This window comes from Miscanthus floridulus, chromosome 6, assembly GCF_019320115.1.
Source record: "Miscanthus floridulus cultivar M001 chromosome 6, ASM1932011v1, whole genome shotgun sequence".
Lineage (NCBI taxonomy): Eukaryota > Viridiplantae > Streptophyta > Magnoliopsida > Poales > Poaceae > Miscanthus > Miscanthus floridulus.
This window is the reverse complement of record NC_089585.1, coordinates 118297649-118325426: the sequence shown is the minus strand read 5'-3', so window position 1 is coordinate 118325426 and position 27778 is coordinate 118297649. Positions and strand designations below refer to the sequence as shown.

Genomic DNA, 27778 nt, shown 5'->3' with positions numbered 1-27778 from the left:
GAGTCCTGGATTCAAAATGGAGTCCGAAAAGTGTTGCAGGCCCAATGACAAGAAAAGCGTAATAAAAAAAATAATAAATACTAAGTACGAGGATGTGTAGCACACAGACTGAACTAATAAAAGAAACTGATCGTGTGAAACCAAAAGGACGAATCCAACGCAAGAACTGATATCAGAGCAGAGTTAGGTACACGCAGTGCGGCGACCGTGCAGTGCGGCTTCCTCCTAGTGTCGTGTAGATGATACAACATCTTTTGGGTTCCAACTCTGAAGCCACAATATCCTTTGCTTTTTCCTTCAGACATCAGCTAAAGCTAGCGGATTTCCAAAGGCAGGGAAAGCTAGAACTGGTGGTGCAAGGATTAGCGCTTTCACTCAATCAGGAGCACAAACATGATACAGGCATATAATTTCTCAATTTAATATTGCAATTTAATGCACATCTAAAAAACCATCAATATTGCACAAATGATGTGCCAGCAGCAATGACAGTGTATAGTACTCAAACAATTTGCTACCACATGCAAATGCATCAAGGGATAGCACATAGCACAATATCAATAACCGATATTAAATTGTTCAAACAAAAATCATGACACGTTTCCAACAGAATCCTGACAGGGATGACAAAAACGGTTCTCTAATACAAAGCAAAAATAATAATATCCGGCTTATCTTCATGCACTTTATTAGACAAAAGGACTATTCGCATGAAGATAACATCTGGTAGCCGCTGCACCTGCACGCCCTCAAGGATCTCTGTCAGGAATGTAGCATCACAATCAATGAGACCTTCCATGATATTGACCCCAAAACAAGCAGCAAGAAGCCCTTCAGCATCACAAAGAAGTACATGGAACTCATTTGAATTCCGCCATTTGGAAAGCATGTGGCATGTTGTTCCACGAGGAAGAATCGAGCACAATTCCATCACCAAGAACAGGTTTGTACTCGGCATTAATGCCATTGCCCAGGAGCATTGCTATGGCATTGTTGAAAATGGATGCATCAGCTGTGTTGTTCCCAGAGAATAATGCATCAGGCCTCAAGTTTTCAGGATGAGGTGAAGCTGCTGACTCATGCTTAGGCTCTAACGCCTGCTCACCAGAGCCCATTGAAGGGCTTTGTGCTGCAAATGAATAAGCCTCTAGTAACTGAGCTAATCAAATCGATTATTGAAAGAACGGGTCAGCGATGAAAATGTACTCACCAGGAGAAATTTTGGAGAACTGAAAAAAATCAGGTGATGCAGCACTAACAGGAGGAGTGGATTCGGTGAAAGAATTTCCACTAAAATGAGCATATTCACTGAGGAAAGAACCGGGCTGTTCTTCCCAATATTCCTGGCCCATATCAAACTCTGGGCTAACCACCGTAGTAGTCTCACAAGGTGTGCCAGCAGAAGAACTTGAACTTCGGACCGATGGTTGTTGGTTCTTCCCAGATCCTAGTGCCTGAGCTTCATGAAGCAGCTCTTCCAAAAGACCACTGTTCCTCGGCGATGCACACTCAGATTTCACTGAAGGGGTTGCTGATGGAGACTGCGGGTAAGGATCTACTAACTCAGTAGGCTGCATTGCAGGAGCCACAGTATACTTGAGCCAGCTATTTGGATCAGATTCAGTATCTTGGAGTGAAGGGAGCTCCATCTTCAAAGGACCATTTGTGGGCCTAGAAGCAGAGAAGTTGCCATTTAAAAAGGCATGGCTGCCAGTAAGTGCAACCCCGAAAGGTGCAATACTCTTGCTGCTAGCATTGGCTTCATTAAGATAATCAAAACCTAAAGCTTGCTTGAGCTTCTCAGACTCATTTGAAAATTGATCAACTGAGGAAAGCACACCGTCAATGGCATCGCTCAATGCAGGAAGCACACAGCTAGATTGTTTCAGCATCCCTGTTTGGTCTACCTGATCCATGAAGCTACAGTTTTTTGATGCAAAGCTTTGGCCGAGCAAATTGCTTATTGAAACAGCTGACAGCTGTGGTGCATAGGATAAAGCCTCTGGATTAGCAATGAAATTGTCACTGGTAAAATCTGGTAGATAAAGGCTGTTCCCAGATAGAAGATCATTGGATATGTTCTCGCCACCGTTAAAATCACCAGACACTTGCTGATCTTCATTTGAAGATTGATTGCATACACTAGCAGGATAGATAGGAAGGCTAGCTCGTTGACATCTCTTTATTCGAGTGTTCCAGTAGTTCTTAATTTCATTGTCAGTACGCCCTGGCAACTGAGAAGAGCATTCAAGGTTAATGACGACAGTATAGAAAAATATATGCACAAATCGTTAAGGGTAAAAATAGGAACTAACTACAAACATATGCACACATGTAAGGCATATTAAACATTTCAAAACATAGTAGCATATTTTTCAATTGAAGACACTGGGGCCTGGCCGTAACTTTCAGTGGACTAGAATTTATATCTTGCCAAATTGTAGCGAGCACATATACAATGGCAAAAAATATTAGCTTTATAAGGTCTAGAGATTGCAAATAAAAATGATTGTTGAAATTAAAAAAAAAAACGGTACCAAGGCTAACATGCTTATAATATGACTACCATTAATGTCTTTATCCATAAAATAGTAACAATGACAAGTCATATGGAGTTGAAAGCCAAAGCTAAAAAAATATTTGAAAGTGATCTTTGCTTGGTATCACAGATCAGGAGTGATACTAGAAAATTAGCACTTGTGGACCAGAATCTTCTTTGATTCCATGAGGATTTTAGCAGGTTGCTACAGGAAAGTCGGCAAACCTAAATTTTGAACCACAAGATTGGTATTTATTGAATTAAAGTAGAAAACCATATAAGTTACTGCAACATGGACGGATCATTACAGCTCCAGTACGTGACACGAAACAGAATAATTCGCTAAATAACTACAGAAATACACATCCTGAATTAAAGACTGCACGTATATACGTAATAAAGACACAAAGCAGGGAACCAAATATTCGACATGTGCAGACTGAAATACGAAATACGGATGTGCAGAAGTGCAGAACAGGGAATCAAGTATTCGGCATGGCACTTACATGAGCAGCCATCCTCGCCCACTTGTTCCCCATCTTGGCGTGGAGCTGGATGATGAGGCGCTCCTCCTCCGGGGTGAAGGCCCCCTTCTTGAGGTTGGGCCTGAGGTGGTTCGCCCAGCGGAGGCGGCAGCTCTTGCCGCAGCGGAACAGCCCGGTGTTCTTCTGCACCGCGTTCCAGTTCCCTTCGCCGTGCTTCTTAACGTAGTCCACCAGGATGGCGTCCTCCGCGGACGTCCAGGGCCCTTTCTTCAGGGGCGGCCCGGCGCCCCTGTGAGGGTGAGGCGACCCGCCTCCGCTGCTGACGTCGTCGGCCACCGGCGAGTCCATCTGGTCCTGCAGCATCATCTCGGAGTCGCCCTCGCCCTCGCTCTTCACCCGGTACATCGCGCGCTGTCAGGGTATGCACGGAACAGAGGAGTGGAAGTAGTATTAGATTACCAGTTGGATTTATATTCAAGATAAGCATGAAAGGAGCATTATTAGTAGATGGAAATCACCAATTTCCCTAATCCAGCAGAACGAAAAAGGAAACAAGGACTTAATCAACGGCTAAACTAGACTATGGAGCACTTCAGCTTAAAAGAACTCCAACCAAGCAGGGTGCTATCACTATCAGTCTATCACCCACAGTTTACACGAGATTTCGGGTAAAGGCGAGAGGGAAAAGGTGGGTTCCGTCTCCCATAATTCACAGATCAAAGCAGCACATGCCGTGAACAGCACACCCCGCGTCCCGAGGACGGCAATTCTCGGAGGTCCAAGGCAGAATTGGGACGGAGAAGGACGAGGAGGCCAAAATTCAGCACTTCCCCGCCCCTCAAATCACTACCCCGGATGCCGAAAGCAAATCGGAATTCAGCAAGGACACTAGGACATGGTCTACCTGGCGGAATCTCGCAGCAGCCGGTGCCGATCGAGCCCAGGGTGGAGACTAGATGAGCTCCTCCAATGGACTCCTCCTCTGCTGTTGTGAGCTGACCAGCGGATTGCAGGGAAGGAGTCGACTCGGGTGGAGCAGAGCAGAGGAGTGGAAACCGGGGGAGGAGGGGGATCTCGCCTAAGCGAGATGCCACCACCACTTAGCACCAGAGTATGTGGAGAATTTTCAGGTCAGGGAGAGAGTTTTGAGGAGGAAGAGAGAGGAGGAGGAGGAGGAGGACTGGAGAGAGAGTGTGGGCGAGCCTGGCTGTGGGATTTGCCTGGGGGGCAGATTATAAAGCTGAAAGGTACAGCGCCAGAGAAGCCATGCTATTGGGCGTGGGCGCATGGGCACCTATTTTTCTCTCTCTACTACTACTACTAGGCCCCTATTTTCTTTAATTTTTTTCTTGTCTCTTTTATTCATTCATTTTTATTTCTTCTTTTTGTTCATGTCTCGTGCTTCTCAGAATCAGAGGCTGAATGATCAAAACAAAAATCAAAGAAACCCATATAGTAGGTCATAGATAGGCTCCCGTAGCATTATCCTGCATTTCGGAGCTACAAACTTTTTGTGGAAAGTTTCCATGATACTCCTCCCAATTTTCTGCGTTCGTAGTCTTGCTATTGTAAATACAGACCAACCTGTTCATTATTTTCCCAAATCTCATTGTTATACCAGCTACAACTCCGGAACTGGTATATCTCAGCATGTCTTTCTTTGGAAAATTTGCAAGGAATTTGTGTGAGGTCTTTGGGTTTGCTTAGGATTTACCCAGTTGCTAAAAGAGATAGTGGAGTGGCATTTATGGAATCCCCTTTTTATGTGCGCATGCAGCAGAACCTAGATGAAATGATGAATATACCTTGTGAATGAGTGAGAAGATACCTCCAATTCCAATTAAACGCCCAACAAAAATAAACTCCAATTTGCTCAAAGCAAAGGGATGCCTTTATGCCAAATCTAGAGAATTTTTTCCTTTCATAGTAGTGACGGTACCTTTCTCGCTTACTGCTTATACCTCAAGTTCATTCTGCCATTGCTTTCTTCCCCGTAGTGTGTGGCTTTTCCTTTCCCTTTTCCTTTGAAACTAGACCAGAGCACGCATGTATGTATTAGGTAGAATATGAACTCTCACAATCAATCAAATGGGATAAACAAAAGCAAGCTCGATCCTAGGTTCGTAGCTTGGTTCCGGCCAAATCACAGCAATCACATTTCCCGTGGCGAACACTAATCTAGCGGAGAAAGAACGCGCCAACTCACGGGGAGGACGGACGATCTCGCTCAACTTCCTCTCTGATGAAAAGAGTAGCAATACGCGGCAGTTCTTGCGGACGACAAGTCAACCATTGCATGCACGCATGCTCGCTACAGGTACAGACAGCGTGCGAGTGCAACCACGAGAAGCACCGCCTCCGATTGCCAAATCTGCGACGAAAGCTGCAAAAGGAGAGAGGGCGCAGGCAGGCAATGCGACTCCCCTGCCGTATTTTGTCTTCGCGTAGGCGTAGTACATGGGTTGCTTCTGGGGCAAAAGCACCGTCGTGTCCGTCGCTGCTCCGATCCGACCCAATCCGCCGGCTCTCTGCGTACATGTACACATACACATGGGTGGACGAAGGGAACAGCCGGCCGGCTCGGTGTCTGGTACTCTGGTGGGTGATGGAGGCGCCGCTGCTAATTCGGGGGGCGCACGTGGTGCGGAGATCGGGTTCTCATCCCTGCGTGTCAGGCCCGGAGAGGAAACTGCACATGCCCCGGTCAATTAAAACTTTGTCCATTCGTACGTATCTGATGACTCCCTGCTTTAGTTCTGCAACAAAAGACCCTTGGTCTAGGTCTGATTAGTAGTGGTACGGCGTAAAATAGACATTGACCAGGCTCGGCCCATGCTTCCCATATCTTCGTTCTTCCTAGATTATATAGTAGTAACACACCATTACATTTTGGACAGCAAAGTGAGCCAACTTTCGTATACTAGTAACATGTTTTGTTGATTTAGTTATGGTAATAAAACCGCTGCCTCCGGTTTTTAAATTCATGACATTTTAGAAAAAAAATATATAATTAGTTCACAAACAAAATAACTAGTTTAATTATCAAAAGAATGGCACATGTTTGAAAATAGAGGCAAGTACTATTTATTTTATATATCTACAAATGCATATGTGTTTTTAGCGGGAAATAGAACTAGCTGCTAGCCCTATTACCCTAAAGCGGGAAAAGAGAAGTAAATAACAGTCCTATTTTGGCTTGTTCTGCATCCGCCACTGGCGGGAAAGGAGTTTGTATTCAATTTATGCAAGGTGTTAAACTAAAGGCGCGCTTGTGTGCGCGCGCACGGCACGCTTAGCATGTTATTAGTAGCAGGACATAACTCATTTTGTATACTAACATGTTTGTTGATTTTGTTGGAATAATAAAATCGTTATCTTTAGTTTCTAAATTCATGACATTTTAGAAGATTCTACTTAGTTAACAAGTGAACGACTTTACCAGAAATGGCATATATTTGAAACTAGAATAGAGTACGGACGCATATGTTTTTAGCGGAAAACAGAACTAGTAGGTAGATTTTGTTGGAATAATAAAGCCCTTTTAGTCCCTCCTAAATGGTTTAGTCACTTTTAGTCACTCCAGAGTTACTAAAGATGACTAAAGCCCTTTTTAGTCACATTTAGTCATAGTGTTTGACAAAAAAGTTACTAAAGGGACTAAAAACTACTAAATTTAGGAGGTACTAGGTGAACCAAACACCCCCTATAACGGAAAAAGAGAAGTAAATAACCGTCCTATTTGGCTCGTTTTGGATCCGCCACAGGCGGAAAAAGAGTTTGTATTCAATTTATGCAAGACGTTAAACTAACGGCGCACACTTGCGTGCGCGCGCACAACACACTTAGCATGTTACTAATAGCAGTGAACACAATTCATTTTTGTATACTAACATGTTTGTTGATTTCGTTGGAATAATAAAATCGTTGCCTCCAGTTTCTAAATTCATGACATTTTAGAAGATTTTAGCTAGTATAAAATGAACTACTTTACAACTGAGTATTGCAGAAATGCTTATGTTGCGATGGATTTACGGTTACACAAGAATGGACCGAGTTCGGAACGATGATATACGTGATCGCCTAGAGGTAGCACCAATTGAAGAAAAGCTTGTCCAACATCGGTTGAGGTGGTTTGGCCATATCCAAAGGAGACCTCTAGAGGCACCAGTGCATTGTGGAGTCCTAAGCCAAGCTAATAATACGAGGAGAGGTAGAGGAAGTCCGAAATTGACATGGAGGAGGCAATAAAAAGAGATTTGAAAGCTTGGGATATACCTAAAGATCTATGTTTGGATAGGAGTACTTGAAAAGCAGCTATTGAAGTGTCTGAACTGTGACTTGAGGCTTTTGATGGGTTTCAACTCTAACCTACCCCAATTTGCTTGGGACTGAAAGGCTAAATGAACTACTTTACCCAAAATGGCATGTGTGTAAAAATAGAGGCGAGTACGAACGCATTTGTTTTTAGCAGGAAATAGAACTAGACGCTTAGCCCTAATACTGTGGGGAATGAAGTAGATAACCGTCCTATTGGCTCGTTCTGGATCCACCATTGGCGGGAAAATAGTCTGTGTTCAATTTATGCGAGGCTTTAAAACAAAGGCGTATTTGTGGGTGCGCTCACAGCACGTTGAGGGCACACTATGCTACATCTATTTATGCATCCAACATTGAGTTAATACATGCTTACACATGTCTATAACTCTTGAATTTATAAAAGACCGTCATGTTACAATATACTCCATATGGACTTCCTCAAATCTCATACACTCATACTCAAATTCAAGTAGTGAAGACTCCGCCGTCTGCACCATGACATTTTTTTAACACTCAACAATAACAAACTTCATCTGTACTTAGATCTTTTTGCAGAAATCTTATAAAATTCATGCATCTCAAACATATCCTAATCTTGAATTTAATCGAGAAAAGTAAAAACTAAGTGGTAAGCACTCATGCAAAAAGTACCCATTCCGATGGTAAATATCTCATTTACCACACTTTTTTTAACTAGGGCTTCTATATATAGCAGACTTTTATGGAAAAAGCTAATTGAAGAGTTCAACCGTGAAACTGGCATCCGATGCAACGACTGTTTTTTAAAGTAAACCAAAATGCTTAATATATGCTGTAAAAAATAAAAAGAAAAGGGTTTTCCGGTCAAAAGAATTCCGTTCAATGGAAATGCCAAAGGTACATCACGTAGGTAGAATTTGTTTTGATACAAACGGTAGAATATTGTTTCATTCAAACGCTTTGGCTTAGTGCAGTACTAGCATTGTAGCTGCACCAACTTGTGGCTTACTTTCATCGTTAGTGTAGTTATATAATGATAACTCATGGACACTAATTTGCTTTTTTTCACATGGAGTTGGGAATTTATTCCCCGTCAAAACACTCTCGCTACAAAGTGGTAAAGTAAAGGCATTTTCACGTATGTGCATGCGATGCGGTCGTCGTGGTCGCAAAAGCTGCAGGCCTGCAGCATTAGATCCCTGGCAAAGAAAGTTATCGGCACAGTACATTACAAAGCAGAGTACGTATACCAGCGCTGCAGCACGTACCAGCAGCACAACAAAGCAATGAAGCAATGACAATGTTGTGTCGGGCGTTAGTTATATACGTACACTTTCACTGCTCCTTCAGGCTTCGAGCAGAGAAGCTAGGGTAACTCGAAAAGAGTAGGAAGGACACTGTAACGTACGTAGAGACACTGCTGTGTTGTGTACGGTCTGTGCTCACTTCAAGAGTAGGAGTACTCCTCGATCCGTATTAATTCTGCTACAATGGTTGGTCACTGGTGACTGGGCGACGACGTACAGGAGCATAATTTCTAGTACGACCGGCGTAGGTTGATGAGCCCTATACGCGAGAGCCACTTTTGCGGCCAGGACGTGAGCGATTCAGAGCCCCGTAGCCCGTAGGCCACAGATCTTCGCGCAATCTACAAGTACTGCAGTGCTTTACTGTGGCTGTACTGTGTAATAATTATACTACCCCCACGTAGTACCTCCGTCGAAAACATGAGGCAGTAAGTATGGCGAACCTTTTTTTTCCTTGCTTGTTAATTTGTAGTACAATTTTTTTTTCTGGAATGATTGTATTTTGGGTAACGGAGTATGTATTCGCCCGGTCGATCGTCAGTCACCGGTCAAGCATCGAATAATGATCCGCAGAGTCCAGGCATCCCACATCCCTGCTTGGAGTGAAACATCAGTCAGGTGAAACTGAAACCAGACTGCATCATGACCATGCACGACAGACAGACACAGATAGCCCTGAAACTGAAACCAGAGACTGTATCGAAAGAGCCGTGCGTGCAAAACGGATCGCTCCGTTTCCCAAACCAGACGCGCACGCAACACGGCAACAGGCAACGGAAGAAAAAGGCCCGGCCCGCGCGCGCGGCCTAGCCAGCCGTGCAGGATTGACCTCAGGTCCCGTGTCCCGACCTCGCTTACGTTACGGTACACCTACACACCCAACGCAAGGAAAGAGACCAACACGACGAGTCTGGTTGGTGCCACCATCTGCTCCTTTATTTCTGCCTGGCCAGTCGTCAGGGTTCTGGTTTCTCAAGGACTCCCAGGTCTGAACCGCTCAGCCCGATCCGATCTCCGGCGGCGGCGGCGGGTGCCAATCAGAGCCCTGCGCTTCGGCCGCCGCACCCGCACGGCACGGCGACGGCGAGGAGTGGAAAGCGAGTTGCGTTCCGCGGACGACGCGGATGGACAAGGCTAGGGGCCCCGGGCCCCACGAGCGTGTCGTCCCCATCCCTTTTCCCGGCAGCCCTGCGTGGCGCCTACCACAAACCCAGGGCCCGTCTGGGCCACCGCGTGGGTCCTGTGCCCGGATGGCGTGGGCCCCGCGCCGCTCCAAACCCAGTCACTCGCTCGGTGCCTCGGTCAGGTAGGCAGGCAGGACAGGGAGGGCGAGGCGAGCAAGCAACCGGGGCGAACATGCAGGCCTCGTGGGAGGCGCGCGCGGGCCCCACAGACCCCTGCCGGGAGCGAGCGAGTGGTCCCACCCCCCGCCCATGTTGCGCTGGGCAACGGTGGCCCCTCGTTTTACTGCCACGCCCTGGCGCCCCGGAACCGGAAGCGGAAGCCGAAGCCTCGCCGTGTCCCCGCTCGTTTTCGCCTGTTTAACTTATTTCAGCTTATTCTCTCTTGTAGAATACTATTCAACTATCTAAAATTATCTAAAATCAGCCAAAACCGTATCAGCCGAACGCCATCATGGAAGGCATCTTCACAGCAGCCAGAGCCAGGCAGTCCGCCCCGCCCCTCGTCGCGGCCTTCCGCTTGGGGCAAGCGCGGCCGCTGCCTTTCGCGGCGCTCCAAATAATGCTGCCATCCTTGGGAGAAGCTCCAGCTCAGCTCAGGACGCGTGTTCATCCCGGGTCCGGGCTCAGAGATCACACCATTTTTCTCCGGCTGTGGACGATCACGATCTGGCTCTGCTCCCCATCGCGACCGTGCACAAGTGGTCCGAAGCAGCACGCACAGACCAATACACAGTGCCTGTACGTAATCATGATTCCTGACTTGGACACGCCTCTGCACGCGCCGTTTAGCTCCAGACGCCGGCGCGCGTGCGTACGGGTACGGGGGACAAAAAATCACGCCGGGTAGGCTGGGGGCGGTGCTCCGTCCCTGACTTCGGTCGCATCGGACTGCATTCGCTCTCAGTTTCCCGTTACCAGTACTTCCTCCGTCTTCAAAATACTAGACGTTGTCTTTCTGCATACACTTTTATAATACATTTAGACATAGTGTATAACGAAAACAATATATCTAAAAAAGCTATAACATCTTTTAATTTGGATACGGAAGAGGACAAAATAGGAGTAACGTGCTGTGTGCTCACTAGCTTTTAGAAAATAAAATAAAATAAAATAGTCCTTCCAAGAAGAAGAAACTGCTCTGTATAAAAAGCAAAGTTTGCATCCACGACGCGTTCATCGTTTCTGCAGGCCGCAATGGCCGACTCGCTGGTGGTGGTGGATGGATCGTCCACGTTTGGCTCGAGGCTGTTTGGCCGCGGGTACGCGTGACATCGGCGCTGCTGGCCTTCACTCGGTCACCCCGACCCTGCATATGCGTGTGGCAGCCTTATCGTGCTTGCACTGCGCCTGCACGCACAGGCACAGCCACGAATCTGTGAGTACACCGTACTATACTGTACACGTACTGTGGGAGCTAGGTGTTGCACAGTAGCAGCAGGAAAAAAAGAAAGATACTGTACCGCGTCAGGGTGACACGGGGAGGCCGTTAATTGAATGATCGGCTGATGCGCGTGGATTCTGCCGTCTTCTTCGTTGAAAATCGCGAAATCCATTGATCCACGTGTGTTAAAATAGAATGGAGTGTAGTTTAATTCAAGTTTCACGCTCTAATTCATTATAACATACGTGGATCGATATGAATCCGAATATCTCAAACAAAGCCTTACGTGTACGTCAGGTTCACGGCTACCCGCCACAAACGAAAAAAAGGAATCACAAGAGCACGAAACTGCTGCAATAAGGGCACAAGAAGGCAAAAATACACACAAGTTTTGCGTTCCTGCCGTTCGAGCTTGAAAGGCGTTTGCACGCAACCTAACTCGCTGGATCGGTCAGACCCGATGCGTGAGTCACTGAGTCAGTTTGTGCAAGTGCTCTGTACCGCTCGGTCAATCTCTACGTACTAGTCCGTTCAGTACTGGTATTGCTATTTTTGGGGGGTGTAACGAGGACGTAAATATACGCGTTTTCAAAGGTCGTCGGAGACTCGTGCTACTCTGCTAGCTACGCGTACTTGTGCCTTCTGCCCTTCTGCGTTGACCGATCGAGAGAACCTGCACCATCGATCGATCTGCATGTATGCATGTGGTGGGTATAACAACGCACTCCATATATGTACGCGTTTCGTTTTCAAAAGGTCGAGGGTCGTCGTGTCGTCGTGGTAGTTCGTTTACGGTTTGTATGTACTACTTGTTGTGCCTTCTGCATTGACCGGATCGACAGAAATCTGCACCATCTGACTGCATGCATGTCAAATGAACGTACATTATTCGAGATCTCCTCGCCGATTTTCACGCTCCCGAGCTGCGACCGATCGAGGTACGCTTGCATTGCACGCACCATTCGATCTCTCCTTCGCGTATCAAGTGTACACAACAATGATCGAGCGAGCGAGCCTTCTCTCTTACAGCTAGCCGTCACTCGTCAGCCGAACGACACAGCTCATCATGATCTCTCTTGCGTCTGCCCACGCGCGCGGTCGGCCGGGTCGTTGTGAATTTGTGATGTGTGATTGTGTGAAGCAGTGCGAGCCGACTAGCTAGCCGCGGCCGCGCGCCTGGCAACTGATGAGGGTTCGGAACAAGTGTCCGGCCAGGAAGTACTTCGCGAAGGCGCGCGATCGAGGGCCGGCCGTGCCGTGACGGCCGATCGCATTTGCTTGCGCGCGTCGATGACCGACCGACCGATGAGCTCAGCGCGCGCGGCGCCGGTGCACTGTCCGCCTGAGACGACGACGGATTGGACTTGGACGTACACGTACGTGGTGTGATTTGGTGTGTGCGGCCGGTACAAGGGGATTGGTTTGCAGACGTCGCGCAACGGCGCGCGCACGCATACGGCGGCGCGGCCGGCCGGCATTCCGGCGGGCCATACATGCGTGCATGTACGCGTACGTAGGCGCCACTGCCTACGCACGCATGCAGATCGTCAAGTGGATCCGTTTGGCCAAGTCCCCGGAAGTCATGCAATGTGTTGGACTGTGCTGGTGCTGCCGCACACGGATTGTAGGAAGAACAGCTTCAGCAAGTAACTGCGAAATTATTAGGATGCTGCTTGATTTAGAGGCCTTTTTATTTTTCACGTGTTCTGTTTTCTGGACTTGTAACTCTACCAGCAGCTTTTAAATTAGGGTCCTTACTCACAAAAAATAAAAATTTAAAATTAGAGTCCTTATCTTTCTTATTACGACAAGTCGAACTTGTCAATCTATCACTGACATAACTTTTAAGTTTTTTTTATTTCATCTTCCACTTCCACATCTCACTCTCTCTTCCTTTGTTGGTCTCTAGCTTTTTTCTTCCTCTCACTCCCTCCTCCACGAAGCGAAAGTCGTCGAGCATGGAGCCCCAACATGCCTTCGCCGGCCGTGTCGACGGAGGCATAGCAAAGCTCCACCAGGTCCTTCACGGCCTTTGAGCTCGACTTCGAAGACACTATGGTCATCCTCACCCTCTGCCTCCTACTGGGCTCTTTGCCACCTCTACCTCCTTGTCCTCCTCCGCTATCTTCCTTGTCCCTAACCAGCCACACCATCTCTAATGCTGATTTTGATCGTCCCTTGAGCTCGTTTAAATATTGGTATACTTTTTTTTTTATAAACCTGATCAAAGTTAAAAACAAGTTTGATTTAAAGCTAAATAAAGGTAAAGTGAACTGCAATTTAGAATAGATAGAACAACAGTTTTTTAAAGGTAAAACATGTGCGATTGAGCCGGTCGACTGCCGAAGAGCTTTCCGTAAGTCAGTCACTCCCCTACTTTGCTGCCAAATTTAGTTCAGAAATGACGAGATATAGGAGTGTACTCTAGACTCTCTCATGCATATATGCATACCACATCTCTCAACGTTTATTGCATCCTCCGAATTGCAAAAGAAGGGAACAAAAGCAGCACGCAACTCATTATCATGCATCACCACCACCATCATCATATCATATAGCAGATAGCCGGAAACGTACACAGACTATAGGATCACGCGTCCGTCGTGACCTGCTAGCTAGTTTAACTATAGCATAGCAAAAGGAAAGGAACCATGATCTTGTTTGATTTGATGCGGTAGAGGGGTATATCTCAAGTCCAAACACGTGCTCCCACCCTTTCTTCTTCATAGCCTCTGGCTTCTAAATCCTTGAAGCAAATAATAAGGCCACGTTCGGTTGGTTAGGAATCAATCCTAGCCGCCAGCCGGAGGATTCCTTCGGTAATTTATATAACAATGGAACCGTAAAACGGTCCGGAACGGACTAACCGAACGGGCTTAATTAAGGACTCTCTTGAACACAGGATTTTATACATGGTTATTATGAGGAATATATATACTATTTTTGCTGTTGAATTCAAATCCCAGCGTTGTCACAAATTAATTGACAGTGCTGAATATATAATTAAGCATATGCGTTTTGAGTTTTTTTTTGAAGCAACGCATGCGTTTTTAGTAGATAATAGAAGCGTTTGGCATAAATATCCGGGATGATACCATTCGTATAGACCATGGAGAGTAATTATTTTTAGAGATATATACTCCTAGCTAGATAATATAAAGAGATCAGCCCATGGAAAGTATAATTAATTACTATAGGTATACCACCTGCAGCTTGTGGTTGGAGTTGGGCGGGGATTTATACATTGCTGGCACACTTCTCTTACTGGGCATTGGCCTTCTTTTGGGCGGACGAAAACGATGACATCGATTGGAAGTGATGAGCTGCGTGTTTAGTTTGGTATATATATATATCAAAGCACACACATATACGCATACACTCATACAACATGCTGCATACACACATCCTTGCATTGGTGCGTACATCACTTCGTGCATGCTGCTTTGCTCTGATGAATGAGCTCCGTTTTCTTTCTTACGCCATGCATCAATAATTTATTTATCTGATGGCGACCTCATCTTCGTCATCATGCCAATTGCCAAGTGGGCGGTACACGATTTCCATCAGGTATATGGTGACAGTCAACAATATACTACGTACAGTAGCAGAAAGGATAGGATGAATAGGACCCAAAACAATAGTATCAAAATCTATCTATCTAAAAAACTTGAGGGCACTGTAGGATATGGTTTGCCACAGAAACCCTTTTTTCTATATCTATATATATAAGAAATATGATAGGAGCATGACACAAAGAGAAATGGAGGATGCCTCTTTTTTTTTTTTTTTTTTTTTTGAGCAACGGAGGATGCCTTTCAGAGCTGTAGAAACCGTAAATGGGCTGTATTGGTTGATAGGCCCACAGGCCTATCGGTACTTGGGCCAAATGACACCTTGACGCAGCCCATACAAGGCTGCTTCTTGACAAGCACAAGCTAGTCGCAAACCGCCGACCAGCGACCACCTCCGGTGCCGGTGGGTCTCCAGCGAATCGCTGCTCACCTGTCACCGCCATGGCGGGGAAGCAGTTCCCCTCCCCGGCGCACTCGCGCCTCGCCTCCTCCTCCTCCCGCCGACTCATTGCCGCCGTCGCCGCCTCCCTCATACTCCTCACCGCTTCCTACTTCCTCCTCCTCTCCCCCTCCTCGCACCGACCCGGCCCAGCCATCCTCGCGAGCCCTAGCGCCACCACATCCTTCCTCGCCTCCCTCGACCGTTTCCTCTCCGACCCGCATCCCTCTGCCTCCGCCTCCGCCGCCGCTCCCGGCGAACTTGACGCCGCGATCCGGGTCCAGGAGGAGGCCCGTCTCTACGGGGACGACCCCGCATGGCCCGCGCCGGCCGCGGGGCCGCTCAGGATCTACGTTTACGAGATGCCGAGCAAGTTCACGTACGATCTGCTGAGGCTGTTCAGGGACTCCTACCGGGACACCGACAACCTCACGTCCAATGGGAGCCCCGTGCACCGCCTCATAGAGCAGGTGGGCGTGCGGTGAGATCGAATTGCAATTCTGTTCCGTCTTCTACTTTTCTTTAGCCGCGATGCTATGAGACGCGTACTTCGCGATTTGGTTGTGTAAGTGTGGTGGATCGTGACGAGAGAAGGTGCTTTACCCGTAATGCTGAAAAAGTTCAGCACATTGATTCACGTAGATTATTTCCTGGTTGGAAGTGGGATAATTGTACTATCGTAGTCTCCTTTCTGATGTATCTGCTCTTCGATGCTTTGGAATTTGGAATGCTTGGAGATGTTGCTGAAATGGGTTGTGAACTTGTATACTAGATCTCTAGAGCTGGTAGTCTCCAATCTGCTGTAGCATGGGTCAGCTACTGCTTTCAGAAATAGCGCATTTTGACTAGTGAGAATTTAATATGCTCATGATATTTCGTTATGGAAAGTTTCTGTTGTGAGGTGAATGTGATTTAGATTAGAGTACTATGGAGTACATCTTATTCTTAAACCAGTTTCAGAATTCCTTTTTTGGACCATACATGACTCTTGGCATTGTTTTGGGTGGCAAGGCAAAGTTCATACCACAAGCAATGCACTTTGATTTCACAATTCTAGCTACAGATATAATCTTAGATTAGCACTTGATTCTATGCATTGGATTCAAAATGATATGTCTCTTACATGCTACAGTTTAAGGCATATTGTGTTACAGCTAAAGATCATGTGTGTAATCATGTAATTAAATATCACATAGTTTTTAAGATATTGAACTTTATCCATCTGTCTACACAATCAAATTGTTTTTGCGTTCACATTTGCAGCATTCTATTGACTACTGGCTGTGGGCGGATCTCATTGCACCTGAATCACAAAGACTTTTGAAGAGTGTTATTAGGGTTCAGCGGCAAGAAGAAGCTGACATTTTCTATGTGCCATTCTTCACGACAATCAGTTACTTCCTGCTGGAGAAACAAGAATGCAAGGCACTTTATAGGGTCTGGGAGCATCTCTTAAGGTTTATTTTTCAGAAAATTGTTTGCTTGAGGACACCCCCATGGACAGTCTAGCGTTTATGACTTTATGTAGGCAAATTTGTTGATGAAATTAAAATCTGATCATTCCTTTTGGTATATGTCATTCAGTTATTGAAGAGTGTTGGGTTTGTTTCCCCAATTATATCTGAAATTGTAATGACAGACAACATTGCCTGAGTTTGGTTCTATTGACAGTAGGAAAATTATTTAAAATGTTTATCTCTGTGGATGGATATTAGTTTATTATTTATTTGCCTCTATTTATTCCAAGAGGACCTTATCATCATTACTCCTTGATGCCAGGAAGCTTTAAAGTGGGTGACAGATCAGCCTGCCTGGCAACGTTCAGAAGGCAGAGATCATGTCATTCCTGTTCATCATCCATGGTCATTTAAGTCAGTCCGGAGATTTGTGAAGAAGGCAATATGGCTTCTACCTGATATGGACTCCACCGGGAACTGGTTTGATATTCATTGTTTGCCCATTTCCACTTTACCTTGGAAAACTACTTGAGTGCATCACTTTACCGTCTTATTTCAGGTATAAACCTGGACAGGTATATCTAGAAAAGGATGTCATCCTTCCATATGTTCCAAACGTTGATCTTTGTGATCATAAGTGTGTATTAGAAACTCAATTCAAAAGAAGTATATTGCTGTTCTTTCGAGGAAGACTGAAGAGAAATGCTGTAAGTCTCTTGGTAGCACTCCCTAGGTTTTTATTGTTTTGAATATATGCATGCAAACTTCCACTTTTACTTGCCATACCCCCCTTTGTAGATCGTCTAAGTTTTGTCCTAAGTCAAATCTCTCTAACTTTGACCAAGTTTATAAAAAAAATACCCCAACGTCTACAGCATGAAATTAGTTTCATTAAATCTGCCATATGCAATACGTCTTGATAGTGCATTTTTTTGGTATTGTAGGTGTTAATATATTTTTTTATAAACTTGGTCAAAGTTAGGAGTTTGATTTAGGACAAAACTAAAATGACCTACATTTTGGAACAGAGGGACTATGTTTGTATGTATCTATTTTGTTGACCTTTTTTTTTATCTCTTATTATAGGGAGGAAAGATCCGCAGTAAACTTGTGGAGGAACTAAAAAGTGCAGAAGACATAGTTATAGAAGAAGGTTCTGCTGGAGCTCAGGGAAAAGCAGCAGCTCAGGATGGCATGCGCAAGTCTCTCTTTTGCTTGAGTCCGGCTGGGGATACCCCATCTTCTGCTCGCCTGTTTGATGCAATCGTTAGTGGTTGTATTCCAGTTATAATAAGTGATGAGCTGGAGCTTCCATTTGAAGGAATACTTGACTATAGGGAGGTAAAGATGGCAATCCAGGCATCTTTTAATATCATTAACTAATGCAAGATACATTAAACAATTTCTTCTCATAGTGGTAAGGTATTTCAAGGTAGGCACAAGCCAAAATTTGATTAGATGCACAGAAAATGAGGGACCTCTTGGTAGTTGAGTCCCCATAATAGAAACAAACACTGTACATCAGTGCCCTTAACAGTAGCAGTGTAGAACTGATAGTTGCATATTTATTGATAAAATGACAGTTCTGGTATTCTGTTCTCCATGGCTACAGATGATTTAAAAGTACAGTTAGTGACCTCTTTCCTTTGACATTTACGGACCTCGGGTATGATTAGTTCTTTAATGAGCTGAGATATAGCTCAACTGGACAAACTATCCATGGTTGCCTTGTCTTTTTATTTAACTGCATGCTTTATTAGCTAGTTATTGGAGCAGTTAAAAGTGGGATGATGGGAAATTGCAGTAATTTTACTGCTGCTAGTCTTGCCGCTGAGAGTGAACTTATTTGGCTCTCCGCCAAGAGCAAATTATTCCTTATTGGTACAAGTGAGCATGCCTTAGAAGGTTATCCTTTTAGGTTCTTTCCAACTCCCTAACCTATGGTGCGCTCGGTACTGCTTGCTGTGGCTGCAGCTGCAGCCACAGCAAAGCAGTACCGAGCAAGCTGCTAGCTAAGTAAGGGTAGCAGAGATCCAAAAGGTACCCCTTGGTTTGGGCTCCAATAAGGCCTTGAGGCTAGGAGCTTCTAACATTCTAGTCACTCTGAAAAAACGTGTACCTCAGGATTGTTTCGTTGATATGCACTTGCATTGTGATGTAACGAAGAAGGTGCCTTGGCTATAATGGTCACTATCAACAAAGGGGAGGTGTATTGGCGATACTGATCGAGAGTACACTAAAGAGAACATGCCTATCACAAACACTGTAATCCAAACTACTGTATGCTATGTGGATGCATGCAGATGCAGCAGATTATGATCGCAGTATGCTGGAACGGCAATATCAGTGTCAAGATTTGTTTTAACCCTGTGGTTGACTGGCTATAGCAGATATTTCATTGCATCTCACCGTTTCTCATGTCCATTTAAGCTGCCGTTGTTCAAAACACCTTTGCGCTCTATTGTGAATCTGCAATGCGAATAATGAGCTTTATCGTGCAGATAGCATTGTTTGTTTCATCGAGTGATGCTGTGCAACCTGGCTGGCTCGTGAAGTACCTAAGAGGAATCGATGCCAAAAGAATAAGAGAAATTCAGTCTAATCTTGTGAAGGTGATCTCTTTATCCAACTCTTAACTGTACATATAGACCGGAAGGTTCATTATTGATGATTAATAATTTACTCCTGATTCATTCACAGTATTCAAGACATTTTCTGTATTCAAGTCCTGCCCAGCCTCTTGGACCAGAAGACCTTGCATGGAGGATGGTAATTTCGTTGACATTATTCTAGCAGTAGCATCCGTGAATGTGTATTATGGAATGTTTTATCTTGCTACATCATCTGTTTAGATTGATGACATTCCTGCTACTGCATGTTCAATTCTCCTAAGTTTTAAGGATGTTAACTGTTTCATTTGCAGCTGCATTTGTATTGCTCATAAATCTTGTGGGTTCTGCTTATAGAGCACATGTTTTATTGTAATCATTTTGACATTTCAAACTAAAATGCAGATTGCTGGCAAGGTGGTAAATATCAAGTTGCAGATTCGGCGTTCTCAACGTTTGGTCAGAGAGTCAAGGAGCGTATGTACATGTGAATGCAGAGTTGGGAACACCACGAGGATGCTTTGACCAATCTTTTCATTTGTGTCTTTAGACTTTTGTAGCATAGGCAGTTTTTGTTACCAATGGGGCGAGCTTTGAGTTTGGCAAAATTTGCCAATGTATTTGTAAATGCAAGTATGCAACCGTAGTCATGTACCCAATGTATCAGTTGGAGCTGCGAAGAGTGGTGATACTGTCCTGTATTCCGAGAAATCTTAACATGGCAGAGATCCCCACTAGGGTTCTGTTTGCTTTACTCTGCCTGGCGCAGGCACCTTCAGGCGGCTGGGGCCAGGATGCAGCCTGGCAGGCAAGCTGCCTAGGCGAACTTATTTTCGTAATTGTGCGTAGTGTTATTTTCTTAATTACCGTACTCATTTTTTTTACAATAGTTACCGTACACAGTTAAAACAGCATCAAGCAAGCGAACAACGACATTGTCTAGGCTAAATATAACATCAACTACGTTGGGTTTTACGGAACCTTTTCTGGTATTAATCAGGAAACCGTCAAACATATGGAATTACGGACAACCAACAAATGAATCTATTTGAGTTCTTTGTTGGCTCCAAAATCATGGGAGGCCGGGACAACAGGGAAAACAATCAAAACACCATCGTAAAGGCCCTCGTATATACATTCCAAGACACCAACTGAAACCAAACAATAAACTAGAGAACCAAACAATAAACGAGAGAGTTCAGATAACCATTCAACCATCATATGTCAGCATAACAGCGGTAATCTGAATGTCTTACTTGAATTCATAGTTGACGACAAGGGTTCAGTAACTTCAGTTAAACCACCCAAAGGGCCAAAGCACTAAATGCTCTACAAGTCTACACACTATACAAAATTGATCTTGCAAGACCAACAATCTCCCCCCCACAAAAGGAACAGTTGTGCGCTAATCGCTGAATGGGCATCTAAAAGCTTGACATTAATTAATTTAATGGTTCCACAACGACAGAGTGATGTAAGCCATTCGAATAGTCCTACTTTTCCTTCAGATTCCACCAAAAAAGGATCTACAAAAAATGTAAGACCATTAGTAAGAGATCATTCCACTACATGTTTCCACAAATATAGGTGGACTAGATTGAAAATGTCACATAAAATATTTTCACATGGACTGATAATTTTGGATGATGAAAATTTGATGCTGTCTTGCGACATTAGCTGTTGAATCAGCACAACAATTTGAAGTCAACAACGACGAGAATTTGTTAACAACAAAATCCCATTCTTGAGACAACAGATATGGTCCTCGGCCTTCTGGCCAACATCATGAGACACAGTGCATGGATAAAACTTTGTGTAGGATGGAAGATACATCGACAGATAGACCAAAATTAACTTGCAGCATGGTTTCACAGTAAGATTTATGGCGGGAGACTTTGGAGTCCAAAGTTTTAGACTCAGTAGAACTAAAACTGAGTATATAAGATGTGACTTCGGCACTACTACTTGGGAGGAGGAAGATATTAGTTTGGAACGTCAAGTAGTGCCTAGGAAGGATACATTTCGATATTTAGGATCAATGCTACAGAGAGACGAGGATATTGATGAAGATGTTAGCCATAGAATCAAAGAAGGGTGGATGAAGTGGCGCCAAGCATCTGGTGTCCTATGTGACAGAAGGGTATCACAGAAGCTAAAAGGCAAGTTTTAGAGGACAGCGATTAGACCTGCTATGTTGTATGGCGCAGAATGTTGGCCTACGAAAAGACGACATGTTCAACAGATAAGTGTCGCGGAAATGCGTATGTTGCGTTGGATTTGCGGTCATACAAGAAGGGATCGAGTTCGGAACGATGATATACGTGATAGATTAAGGGTAGCACCAATTGAAGAAAAGCTTGTCCAACACCGGTTGAGATAGTTTGGACATGTCCAACGGAGACCTCCAGAGGCACCGGTGCGTAGTGGAATCCTAAAACAGGATAGTAACGTGAAGAGAGGCAGAGAAAGACCGAAGTTGACTTGGGTAGAGGCAATAAAAGGAGACTTGAAAGGATGGAATATACCCAAAGACATAGCCTTAGATAGGAATGCTTGGAAAACAGCTATTCACGTGCCTGAACCTTGATGGCTTCTGTGGGGTTTCAACTCTAGCCTATCCCAACTTGTTTGGGACTTAAAGGCTTTGTTGTTGTTGTTGTTGATGGTTTCACAGTAAGAAACATCAACAGCAAACAAGCTAGACTGGAACAGTACCAACAAAAACTGGTTGCCTATGAAAACTCAACCCCTTAGACGAAACAGGAACTTCATTGGTAACTAGAAGCATGGCTGATGCTCAGAACCGAAAAAAGATCAATAGAAGTTTTTACCTAGCTGGTAGATTTGAATGTTGATAGATAGAATATGCATCTTCCACAGTCAGATAAAGAATCCCCGACAATTTGAGGATCCACAAAGGCAGTTCTTTGCTCTAGGAGACCGTACACCACTAGAATCAGCTCCAATGTCACCATAGTCATAAGTCAACTCTGTCATCGGAGGAATATGCTTCAAAGCAAAGAACATGATATGTGGCCGATGATCATCTTCATGGTCAAACTGAACTGGCTGCCAAAAGACGTTAGGAGCACAACTATGGTTCATGAAACGTGAGATGTTTCCCATTTTTTTAGCACTTATCTTAATGGGTAGAGTCTCAAAGGTATCAGCTGAAATATCTGTGCTTTGCTCCCCAATCAATTCAGGTCCGTAATTCCATTTTAATGTCCTCTCACCAGGGCACAACGTCTGAAATATATAATCATCTTCAATATCATTCAAAATAATTTTAGCATCATCAATAACCTCACCAACATACTCGCATATAAATGAACCAGTCCGTATAGCGTCCCATGAACGAAGACCCCAGCCTCGATTACCAGTTTTAAAGACCTCAAAGTGGATCCTAACTCCTTTCTGGGTCACTCTGTTACGGCAATTGAAAGAACACCGACAGGATTCACCGCATTCATAAACCATAGTCTTGCGGCATACAAGCAATCCCAATGAACTGTAAGGTAAGCTGCCTCCATTACGCTGTGCACAACAGCAGTTGGCATCACCAGGCAGACAAACACTAAGGCATCTGCAACCCTCTAAAGGTTTCACAGAACTGAGTGGATTCAAGTGTTCGATCTGAGTGGTATAGGTGAAATGGTGTGGCCCTTTATCACTGTCAATGTCATTAACAAGAAACACTGGGAGATTTTCTGCACCAGATGATAGATCAGGATGTAAAACACTGCCTCTAGTTATTGGATTCTCTACCCATTTCTGGGACATCTTCCAGATTGCAACCCCATCAGGTTGTCCTGGTTCTCGCAGCAGCTTGTACTTGAAACAAAATATTCCACTCTTCGTTTTCTCCTTCCATGACTCGTGAATCCTATAGAGGCCATCATAGATATAAACCTTGCCAGTCAAGCAACCTGGATCCTTATAGCCCCGAACCACACGGATTACATTTTTTCTGGACAAGCTCCTTTCAAGAGCCAGGTTACCCCTCTCAAGCTTCTGGTCATGCCTCTCCTCACTGTTCTTGCTATTACCTCCTGAACCGCTGTAAACCAGTACATCTGTATCATCATCGTTGTTGTCATAACCACCAGCAGCAACAATACATATTGCAACAGAATCATCCTCATCACCAAACTTGGCAGTCATATAGTCAATTCCGGCCATGCTAGGAGCATGCAGCCCGATAATACATAGCTCCATCCTGAAGTAGAAAATGTCCCCTATTTCAACTCCAGGAACAACCCCTATCCTCTTCCCAGAGTTGGCCCTGATATTACTGGCCATCATGATGGCACTAGCCTTCAGATCTGCACGTTTGTTAGTCTCTTGTGCCTCATCCAATTGGAGATGCCTACGCCGCAATGCCTCAAAGGTCATGAGAACTGCCTCCACAGTTTCCCTAGGATCATCAGATGGAGGAAGCAACGCATGCTCATTGTCAGCAGCAGCTTTCTTGTGAGAGGATTTGGGGCGCTTAACCTTCGTGCTGTTGGAGCTGTCACTTACCAAACCATCGCTCACATTGTATCCGCTAAGACGGGATGGCCTCTTGATCTTGCGTCCAGATGCTGATGTCTTGTTAGCAGCATAAGGCTCATCATCGTCGTCATTATCATCATCATCCAGTGATATAACAATAGGCTGTGTTGACCTGTAAGATGAAATGGGGGTGGCGTCAATTGGGCCATTAGGATTGGCACTCACATCTGACGTCCAATCTGTTGCAGTCTGGCCTCCAGCAGCATCCTGCACACCAGTGGTGACATTCTGGCTACCAAAAGCATCCTGATCACCAAAAGTGGCAGCCTTGCCACTACCAGTATTCTGATCACCAAATTTGTGAGCCTTGCCTCCACTAGCATCCTCGCTGCCGAAAGCGAAAAATGATTTGGCAGCAGAATTGTTCCAAGCACCAAAACCCCCTTGAAATTGTCCAGCAGGAGTGACGAATATCAATGGTGGTGTGGTTGACTGGTTAAATGTATTGACACCCAAGGGTGCAGGGAACATTGGAGCCAATGTCCTCAAGGGCTTGACATCCAGAACATCCTGTTCAGGAGTAGGCATGAAATTTGATGGACGGTTCATCTCAACCTGCAGCAGTTGAGTTCCTGTGTGAAGAAAGCACAGTTAATGATCATGTCATCAGTACCTGATTAACAAAATGGGAAAAATTTAAACAGTGTTATCAATTCACAAGTGACTTCCTAACTTATATTTGCACACTTCACCAAGTGACAGAGAGGAATATATCAGACTAAAGGATCATGGACAACACGTGGCTGCATAAGTGCATAACTAGCTGATTTGGTCTAGTCACAGAACACCTATTGTCTATTGATTTAGCCATTACAGAAAATTCAGGACATGACTGACTGCATTCTCATTTCCTAACAATGCTGAATCAACAATGATGGTTAGTTCTACCATTCAGGTGTCCGCTGAATTCCCATTTCTCAACCAGTGGTGCTTCACCTGAGTCACCTCTGGCTGATTCACCAAACCGGCAAACCCATTTGGTAGGTAGGTTCCTCTCCAACTCTAGCATGCATGCCCCTCCTCCCCAAGACCAAACAAGTAGAACATTCAACAGCCAAATAAAACCCTCGTCCCCCCAAAACCAACCAACCAACCAAAAAAGAAATCATCTTCATCCAACTAAAAAGAAAGTTTCAACAAAAAATGTCTGCTTTGGACGCATGAACTCCAAGATTCCAAACTCGAATATGGCAAATTGTGTGTTTGTGATCGCAAACCATCAAATTTTCTCAGTACATACAGGAAACGACGATAGGAAGTAGGGGCTTTCCCCGGCAAATTTCGGAACTTTCAGACCTAAATAGGGTCTAGAGGGAAAAGAGGGGCGCGCGCAGCCTACCCAACGGCGCGTTCGCCAGGAAGTGCCGCGTTGAGGGTGGAGCAAAGCAACGCCCTTGGACTGGGGTACTGGCCCCCTAGCTTCCGGCACCGGCAGGGTCGGGGCCTCAGGGGCGAGAGATGAGAGCCGAAACGCGTGCGACGGTGCGAGAAGGGAAACAAAGACAAGCGACCGGATTGATTCGTGGAAGCGAGAGTTTGCAAGCGGCGGGCGACGGTCTCGAGAAGTCGCGCACCGATGTAGCAGTGCAAGGAACAAGGAAGGGCCCCTCACCTGATCACCGCTGCGGCTGCTTGGAGTGGGCGCGGACGAGCGGAGCGGAGGCTAGACGGACTCCATGACCGATGAGCGCGTGATCTCCTGGGCGGCGGCTCTCGGCGGTGGGGGGAGGGACGGACGGAGGGAACTGGTTGTGGTTTGGCACTCGGGGTGGGACGGTGGGTTGGGTTTTTTCTCCTCCTCTCCCCCTGGCTCCTCGGGGACAATGCTCGAGCTTCTCGCTTTTGTGTCGTGTCTCGTGTGACGGGGAAGCTAGCTGTGTGTGTTCACTGTTGAGCGTTCCAGACGTGGCGTGTTCGGTGTTCCAGACGTGGGATGTCAATAGCAACGCAGCTCGCATGCACTGTTGCAAGTAATTTTGTCCGCAAATTGTAAGTGAAACTCGAACTTTGATTTTTTTTTGGCTCCCATAGGAAATGACAAAAAAATTGGTTTATCTCAGAAGAAAAAGATATTTAACAAAGAAAAAAAAGGTTCCCATGAAAATGTTTGAGTTAAGAAAAAGAAATAGCATATTACTTAAAAAAAATATTTAGACCTAGAGCGCGGACAAGGTTCTCCTAAAAGCCCATAGCATATAGAAGAAAATTCCTTATATGCCATCGAAAGCCATATCTATTCCCCATATGCCATCCAAAATTACATCTTCTCTTCATTGCAATTAGTTTTATTTTTTCCTTGCCTCGTGTGCCACTGATGTCAATTTGCAAATACATTACAATTAAGTGAAAATTGAAAATGCATTTTTTTACCTTTATTAGAAACATGTGGAAGCATTTTCTTTTTGATCATTCAGTCCTTTCGTGTCAATGCCCTCAAGAACATTCATTAGGTATATATATTGGTGTTCATGATTTTTGTTTGCGCAACATTTATTTGTTGGAAAAAATATAAAATTGATAGTGTTGGCATATAATAACGGATGAAAAATCCTAAATGAATAACAATCAAAAGAAGCTATAATTTCAAGTGGCATATAGTAAGATATGAAAAGGTATGAATGAATAGTATTGAAGGAAAGCTATAATTTCTAATGGCATATAAAGGATGTGTATAATTTTAGATGGCATTGAAAGAATTTTCTCTAGGACGTCCTATGATAGCACAGAGTTTAATTCTAAGACATATTGAGTTTGGTTGTATCGTATACTATATAAATAAATACTAAGAGTTTTTGTGGTCCATCACTCTCTTTAATACCTATGAATTACAGCAACATGTCCAAACATGGTATGAGCCCGATTCTAAGAGAATTAAAACACATTAGATAAATCACCAAGCCTCTCATGTCAGTATGATCTAGAGAAGCACAAATCTTGGCACAGCATGATGTCCATTTCCAAGACGAATTGAAAAGAATGGCACGAAAAGTAAATTTCTAAGCCGCAAGTCATCAAGTAACCATGCAAGAGATGTATGTCTAAAAGCATCTTTAAGAGACTCTTTATGTATTTTCTAATTTACAAAAATAGAGATTTTGGTGAAGAAATATATAGATATCCTCTATTCCGGATTTCTCGCTAGCCAAATTGAAGAGCGATGATGATTCTCTAGACTGCTCACAAGATATAGAGAAGTTATTGGAGAATACAAAGATATAGAAAATGAGTTTTTACTCAAATGACTCTAAGTGGTGATTCAGAGAGTGGATTTTAGAAAGGCTCTTGGAGACGCTCTAATTGCAATGTATTCCCTCTGTCCCAAAAGAATACCATTCTAGATTTAGGATGTGTCAAACTTTTTTGAGTTTGACTAAATTTATAGAAAATAATATTAACATTTATATTTTTAAAAATAGGTTTACTATGAAAATGTATCTCATAACTAATCTAATGATATTTATTTCGTATCATAAATGATAGTAGTTTTTCGTATAAATTTGATAAAACTTGAAATTATTTGATTTTTCAGGAAGTGAAAATTGTATTATTTTTGGAATTCAGGGAGTATTCGCTAGTCAATTAGAACATCCCAAATCGATACAAAGTTTTTTTTTTCGTTGTCGAGTACAAAGCTCTAACACGGATATACGACGTTCATGCCAAATCGATACAAACCTGTTTCCTTGATCGAGTACATACACAACTTTAATAACACGGATATATATACGAGCTCATGCCAAATCGATACTAACTTTTTCCATGGTCGAGTACACAGCTTTAACACGGATATAGGACGTTCCTCCGAGTAAATGTTAAATGAATAGTAAAGATTTGGCGGTGACTGGGGTCAAATTATGAGCTATGAGGATCGCTTCACTTTTAGGACGGTTGGTGTGGTAATTTATCAGTTTCGTAAAGTTGAATAGTTTTCTTGTCTTCTGAGTGTAGTCTT

The 27778-nt window shown here is 44.4% G+C and overlaps 3 protein-coding genes across 3 annotated transcripts; 1 reads left to right on the top strand and 2 right to left on the bottom strand.

Moving 5' to 3' along the window:
• Window positions 1–536: 536 nt before the first annotated feature.
• LOC136459284 (transcription factor GAMYB-like) lies at window positions 537–4220 on the bottom strand. Its single transcript, XM_066459159.1, has 4 exons — window positions 3929–4220; window positions 3046–3435; window positions 1211–2234; window positions 537–1129 (listed from the first exon to the last, which is right to left on the bottom strand). The coding sequence occupies exons 2-4, from the start codon at window positions 3427–3429 to the stop codon at window positions 861–863; spliced, it is 1677 nt and encodes a 558-aa protein (XP_066315256.1). The 5' UTR covers window positions 3430–3435; window positions 3929–4220; the 3' UTR covers window positions 537–860.
• A 10927-nt stretch (window positions 4221–15147) lies between these two features.
• On the top strand, window positions 15148–20071 carry LOC136459283 (probable arabinosyltransferase ARAD1). Its single transcript, XM_066459158.1, has 8 exons — window positions 15148–15673; window positions 16467–16640; window positions 16983–17140; window positions 17220–17367; window positions 17747–18001; window positions 19162–19272; window positions 19361–19429; window positions 19675–20071. The coding sequence occupies exons 1-8, from the start codon at window positions 15206–15208 to the stop codon at window positions 19792–19794; spliced, it is 1503 nt and encodes a 500-aa protein (XP_066315255.1). The 5' UTR covers window positions 15148–15205; the 3' UTR covers window positions 19795–20071.
• Window positions 20072–20451: 380 nt separating this feature from the next.
• On the bottom strand, window positions 20452–25658 carry LOC136459282 (histone-lysine N-methyltransferase, H3 lysine-9 specific SUVH1-like). Its single transcript, XM_066459157.1, has 3 exons — window positions 25439–25658; window positions 22101–24398; window positions 20452–20795 (listed from the first exon to the last, which is right to left on the bottom strand). The coding sequence occupies exon 2, from the start codon at window positions 24373–24375 to the stop codon at window positions 22150–22152; it is 2226 nt and encodes a 741-aa protein (XP_066315254.1). The 5' UTR covers window positions 24376–24398; window positions 25439–25658; the 3' UTR covers window positions 20452–20795; window positions 22101–22149.
• Window positions 25659–27778: the final 2120 nt, after the last annotated feature.